Here is a 7,282-nt window from a genome sequence, read left to right on the forward strand (position 1 = left end):
ATATGGTAAGCCACACCTTGTAATTGTGGCATTGCTTTTGTGCAGAAAGATAATGTCAAAAGATGTATTTTAATATGTATTATTTTCATACACATATATATCACATATAGTTCTTTTTATAAATGCATTTGTAATAAAGTGTTTACAAGCCACATTACCAGTGATTACATTACGTAGTGTTTTTTTATCTTAAAATAACAGCTTCAAAATCATTTTGATGGTACACTGACTTTTAATAGGGTGTCATTGCCTTTCTGGGCTGGACTTCAGCAAAACTCTTCAGCAAGCAAGCGATAAGAAGGAACAAAAAGTATTCAATGAACATTGTAAGTTCTTTGGAAGAAGCTAGCTCGGTATTCTCAGTATGAATATCATGGCAGAGGCTGCGAAAAGATCGAACAAGAAGGAAGCGAGAAAGAGAAAAGGAGAAAGTGACCGAGCAAGCTCACCATATGTCATGATATATGGTAAGCCACACCTTGTAATTGTGGCATTGCTTTTGTGCAGAAAGATAATGTCAAATGATGTATTTTAATATGTATTATTTTCATGCACATATATATCACATATAGTTCTTTTTATAAATGCATTTGTAATAAAGTGTTTACAAGCCACATTACCAGTGACAAAAGTGAATAAAACTTAAAGTAAGTAGACTGTTTATAGCAAAATAAAGTATTTGAAATGAGGCCAATTCACCAAAGGACGTTCAAATGTTCTCTCAAAAAGCCTATTCTATTATGAGGTGGTATGTGAGTATCCATGTCTTTGAGCTCCCTGAAACAACATCTGAATGTGACCTACTGTCTACATAATACTGCTTATATTAAACCTTAAGAGTTCCTTAAAAAAAACTCACGCATTTGTCCCTAGTGATAAAAATGGCTCCTTCCCAAAAACTGCTGTAAAAATATAATATAAATTAATATTTTTTTCCACTTTAAATGACTCAATCTTTCAAAGCTACTTCAGCCTGAAATATACATATCAAACATGAATTACGTTTTTGGGATTTTAACCCTTTAAATGCCATTATGTTTACATAACTCCACTGTTTTTTTTAGGGAAAAAAACAAAAAACAAAAATAATTTCCATAAAATATAATTCAAGGTTTTTTGATTATTATTATTATTACCTTGTTTTAAGGTAGTTCAGAGCAGTGTTTTCTGTGGGAGATGGGAACTCCCTTTGGGCTGGACTTTGGGCTTTTACACAAATCTATTACATGCACATAAAAGATATATAAATAACTCAATTAAGGAGAGGGAAAAAGCCTAAAATAATAATATGACCTCTTAGATCTTCCTTAAGAAATACAGTCGTTGCGTTGATCACACCAGCACAACATCACAGGACCACAGCAGTCAGACAGACAGCCATTGTCTTTAAGCAGCTTTAAGCAGCTGCAAACACACATACAAGAGACTATCACACTCTCAAATCAAATACATTTCAAGCCACACACCCGCCCACACACACACACTTACTTAATGAATACTTACGAAAAGAAAAACTTTCCAACATGACCAATGTTTAATGTTTTATTTGAATATGCTGTTCAATACAGCCATCTACTGAAGTGTGGTTGAATTACAAATGACTATTTACTGATACCTGGTCTGTTTTGTATGGCCAATGACACGAGCAGAAACACAAGGCTCGTTGGCTTAATGGCTACAACTGGTATTCTTGATTAAACTGGCGTGCCATATACTATAGTCATAAGCTACATGTGCAAATAATGCTCTCAGCGGTAGAACAGTAAAACAGCAGCCTCAGTAATCTCTTTGGAAGCGCTCCAGCCTTTATCCCTTCCCAGTCTGTCCCAGTCAAATGATGGGAAGTCCCCACACTGATCAGGGTGGAAAAATCCACCTCCTCCTATACAGTACTGGACACACACACACACACACAAAACAACAGGATTGTTAGACTGTGTATCATTTTCTGTGTTGACTGATTGACAGCAGAAGTACGATGACGGATTCAGACTCACATGTTCAGTGTTATATGCTGTGGTTTTTGGCTTGACCCCAGAGCAGATAGCCATGGCTGCACGTTCATAGTTTATTGCTCTGAATGTGATGAAACCTGGTTCAAATTCCGCTTTCATATGAACAGAAAAACATGACAGAGAGTTTTTTAAAAGCTACAGTAGCTTGAAAAAAGCAGAGTTTGGTTAGTTAAGTTAGTTAATTTCTTGAGTGTTTTATTATTCTATAATAATCTTTCACATTGAAAGTTATTTAATAACTTGCATTTTTGTAGGAAACTTATATAATACATTTTTGGAAAACGTAATAAAATAAGTAATTACACATCAGTGGCCTGAAGCACCAATATAGATTGAAATCCACATCCATTTCCCTCCTGCTACATGAGCATTTTACCTCTTGAATTGTGTCCATATAAGATTCTGGTGGACTCTCTGTCTCCATGGTCATACACAATGGGAATAGCTGGCCCTCTGTTGCTAAAGGAGCCAACGTTGTATCTCACTGGATATTGCTGAAAGAATGTGACAATTTCGTCTTCACTCATGAGGGCATGTACCTGTAGACCTGCAGGTTTGCTTGTGTAGTTGATGATTATTATATTAGTGTATTATTATATTCTTGTCCTTATCCATTTCGGGGAGGGGGGGTGAGAGAATGGCTGTGAACTGGGTCCAGAATTTTGTGCTACGCCCCTGACTACACTACTGTGTTACCTTGAAGAGCTGAAAGAGGTTCCCTCCATACAGACGGAGAAAGCGGTTGTCAGTGTGGTAGCGGAGGATGGCTGCCAGGTTCCAGTGCTCCAGTGGGAAGTTGTTGGGTACATGCCACACAGACATGTCTTCTGCTACTATATCATAGTAGCCTGGATTCTGAAAAAGTGTACGCACTATTGTCACAACTGTAATTGTGGTTTAGGTCATATTTTAATTGCTTAACGACCCAAACAGACAAGGCTCATTATTCTAACCAGTTTTGTCTAACTCTGCTGTTGTAGGAGATTGTTATACTGTCAGTCTCCCATTTGAGTACATCTCCTCAGACTTTTCTGGTCTCAGAAGCGCTAACCAGAATACACACATGGCAGAACTTCATTATTATGTAATTATGATACTGTATGTTGTGAGTGCACAGTGGTGGTTATGTTTCTGTTTACTTATATTTATATAAATTCTGAATAACTGTCTACTTGTTACAGCACCGTGAAAGTGTCATCAAGGGAAGAGTTCCCTCCTTGTGTGACTCACAAACATGCTGTGAACCCTGAGGCAAACTGACCTAACACCGAGGCAACCTTGGCTCACATATCAATGAAAAAGACTTAGTGCTGAGTCCAATGTGACTTGCCAGCCCAATCTCAGAGCTCTAGGCAGAGTAATGTCCATCTGTACAACTGTCCAACACTTTGGTCCATACTGAAATATCTTAACAACCAGATTTTTGCCCAAATAATCAGTAGAGACATTATTGGTCACCAGAGGATGAAGACATTTGTGATCTACTAACTTTTCCTCTAGTGTTACCATGAGGTTTTTTGTTTGGATATCTATTGGTAGATGGCCATGAAATGTGGTACACATATCCAGGGTCCCCAGATGATGAGTCACAATTTCACCAGTGACATCAACATCTGCGAATTGAACAATTTCGTACAGGATTTTATGGTTTTTAGAGAGGAAATATTATCAATCCTATTGACAGTAAACCCTTGAATTTTTTTTCTAGGGACATCAATGGGTGGTATGGTCCCTTTTTTTCCGTTCCTTGCTAAAGTGCATCCATGATGCCACCCACCACCTATATGCGAGATTGCCTACAAACCACACAAGACATGCGGTCACATGTGGGCGGAGCTATGCTAGGATGTTGTTACTGTCACAGCCAGGGATGTGTCACTCCGATACTCATTATTATATTATGCCATTTGAAAATAAATACATTTACAAAGTTACAATCCAGTTTAAACAATTTAAAAGTTCATGTTGGAAAAATATCTTTAACTGTTCTTTAACTGTTCAAATTCTTTATGGCCTTCAGTTCAGCAGTTTGTGTCAATGGCCCAAAGGAGAGAATACTTTATGTGCAGCATGTCTATGCCTGTGCACCTTAAAATCATCTGAGGTGGCCCCCTCTGCTGTTCCAAAGGTGTTTCTGTTGGACCAGTTCCCGTCTCCATCTGGCAGTTCAGCATTGTTGCCCTGCTGGCTCGACCAGCGGTCTCCCACTGTGCACCTTCCATAAATACTGTTCTCATGGACACTCGCCACCAGCGTCCAGCCGCCTCCCGCAGTGGTCATGTCACAGAAAGTCTGATAGACCATGCCATTAGCAGTGGTTAAGTAGTACAAGCCATCTGGAAAAAAATTATGATTAGTTATTGGGTGAAAAAATCCGTTGTTGAGTTGGATGCCGAAATATTAGTTTTAAACATTGCTTAAGGGGACTGCAAACACATTAAATTATTTAAAGACTTTTAATTTTCCATTGCATTAAAAGTACATTATTTTAATGTTAGAGTATTGCATAGAGAAACATCTCCTGTAGGCTACGTCTTCTTACCTTCTTGCTCATTATATCTGTCCCTGATGTCTTTACAGCTCCTTGCAACATATGTGAATCTGTTGATCAGTTTCTCCAATTGTTCAAAGTTTGTCCTTGTGAGGTTCTGAGTTGTCTCAACTTCCTTAATGGCTTCTGTATGGGTGAGTTCTTCCTTTACTATAAGTAAAGCCACATATTTCAAAGTAAGAAATCTAGATTGCAATGATGTACGGTAGGAAAGTACGGTGCATAACCGTAGGAAAGTATGTATGTTCTGTTATTTACCTATTTTTAAAGGAGCAGCTGCAAAGGAATCATGTTCCACTAACACCAAAACCACCAAAATCAAAAGTATATAGTATAACATGTCTGGGGAGAAAAAAAGCATATTAAATACATTTAAACATTATAGAATCATATGTGTTCCTATGAGTACAGAGTATGTTATCCAGCACACACACACAAAGTAATTCAAACCTGACAAATCTATCTACCAAAATCAGCACCATTCTCCTGCTGTTAAATATTAATTTATTACATGTTCTTTCCAGCGTTACACTGTTCAGAAAACAACAAATGATCATTTCATTAGATTAAAGAAATTCTGACAATTATTTCCCCATAAGTCGGAAATATTAAGTAAGAGATCCACACAGGAACATTCATCCACATAACTTTAACAGTACCTTCAGACTGAACAGCACTTCATTACTAAGTTGTCATCTCTCCATCCCCAGTGTGCCTATTTTTGTAACAAAATATGTATTTCCTGCCTGTGTTAATCACTGTAAGATGTGTTGTGGTCCTTTCTTCTCAACTATAAATCTTCTTGAGTCTTTCTTGAGGCTCAAAGTACAAATTGATCAATATAACTTTTATTCCCCACCCAGAATATACTAAAACATAGTCATAATGATCCCAAAGGTCGTTTGTTATCTTCTTCTAACTAATAATAATCTTTATAATCTTTATTTTAATAAAGCATCCCGTCAGCACTTTACCTTTTACCACCCCTTGGTTTATTAACTGTCACAAATTATCCAAATGAATTATAAAGATGTCTTAATGGGGCAATGCCAAACAATTTTCCTGCTCTTGCATTTTTAGATAATATTTGCTAAAGTCAGTGAAGCTGAGTTAAACAGCTGTGCACAAAGGGTTGGGGTCTGGGGTTTGGAAATTATTTAGAAAACAGGTGGTGATGTTTTCTGTGTTGTGTTTTACTTCATGTCTGTTATATTATATAAAATCATTTTCTGACTGATAATGATACAGATCTTATCGAGACGAAACTGAGGTGTGAATGTATTATTCACTAGTGGTTTTGCTTGAGAATAAAACAGTACCATGTTTTGCCGTTTACAGTAAAGGGATGTAAAAGGCATATCCACATATCCACTGACAGACACCACTGATCTACTGATTAACTATTACACACTGAGTTCAGAGCCGGCCCAGCCACTAAGCGACCTTTGCGGTGGCATAGGGCCCCGTGGCCAGCAGAGGGCCCCCTACAGTCACTGCTTGCTAGTGGTGCAGAAAAATCACTGAAAAAAGAAACGTAAAATAATAAAATAAAATGAAAGACAGCTCTCTATAATATGCGCCATAATAATATTGGTTATTGAATTTAGTTATATACTATGGAAAATCAGCTGTGACCTGTGACTCCTGACCCTGACTGACCCTGTGACATCACTCGTTATGCTGGTTCAGTCAGGCTTGATGTCTGACAAGAGAAGATCATATTTGTCTGGACATGTAAAAAGACAACAGAAGAGCCTCAAAGAAGAGAGGAGGCAAGAAGATAAAGGTACGTAAGCCCACAGGCTCCATTTTCCCATCCTATATTTTTAGATAATCAGAACTAAAGGTCTCACATTAGCCGTTAGCAATGCTAACGCTATGCTTGCTAACATGCTAACATGCTAACCGCGTTTAGCATCTCAACTTTTACAAACTGCAAAAAACTGATATAGTATATTATACCATACTATATGATTAAATGATATTATTAAAGTCAGTTGATTAAGTTAATATTGTTATTAGTACTTTGGTCTTCTAACATTATCTTTGGAGTTGAGCTATTCACATTTAGTGTTAGTGAAAGCATTTCACTGAACAAAACCAGATAGTTCAGGTTTCAACAGGTCATGTCACCCAAGAAGCTGACTCTGCTGGTAAGTTATGTGTTTTAGTTAAACCTATAGAGATGCCCTGTCCTTTCATTAAAAATCAAATCTGTCAGGTAGGGAGTGTGTAGTAGCTGTTTTAAAGGACTGATTATTGAGCTACATCAGGGAGCCTCCTCAAAAGCTGCCAGTGTTGAAAAGACATCTTATCTAAAGTCACTTTTTAAAAGGAGAAAGCATCAAACTCAGATTGTCTTGCATTACAAGATCCTCCAGATTTAATGCTACGAACACGTCATTTCAATTCAGTCAATATATTTATTGTCCATCAGTCTCTACCTCCATCATTGGTATCATTTAAGAAGCTGACAATGCTGGTAAGTTTAGGCTGACATCAACAATATCTAAACAATTATTCACCTCTTGCAACACTCAGTGGAAGAACAAAAATTACAAATTTTCTGTGTTAATCTCCCTCATAGTTCTACCTGTGCCTGTTCAAGTGGAGAGCAGTACCATCATGTTTATACCACACTTGGCTCTCCAGTTTCTACTCCTCCAGTGGATCCAGCTGACTGGCCATCAATCCTCAATGACCAGTTACATGTTGA

At 37.5% G+C, this 7,282-nt stretch overlaps 1 protein-coding gene across 1 annotated transcript; it reads right to left on the bottom strand.

Moving 5' to 3' along the window:
- Positions 1 to 1,748: 1,748 nt before the first annotated feature.
- LOC123969678 (intelectin-like) lies at positions 1,749 to 6,235 on the bottom strand. Its single transcript, XM_046047299.1, has 7 exons — positions 6,226 to 6,235; positions 4,558 to 4,716; positions 4,104 to 4,351; positions 2,712 to 2,870; positions 2,392 to 2,509; positions 1,998 to 2,107; positions 1,749 to 1,892 (listed from the first exon to the last, which is right to left on the bottom strand). Exons 1-7 carry the CDS (start codon positions 6,233 to 6,235, stop codon positions 1,749 to 1,751), a joined length of 948 nt encoding a protein of 315 aa, XP_045903255.1.
- Positions 6,236 to 7,282: the final 1,047 nt, after the last annotated feature.

Source organism: Micropterus dolomieu, linkage group LG04 (assembly GCF_021292245.1).
Source record: "Micropterus dolomieu isolate WLL.071019.BEF.003 ecotype Adirondacks linkage group LG04, ASM2129224v1, whole genome shotgun sequence".
Taxonomy (NCBI): Eukaryota; Metazoa; Chordata; class Actinopteri; order Centrarchiformes; family Centrarchidae; genus Micropterus; species Micropterus dolomieu.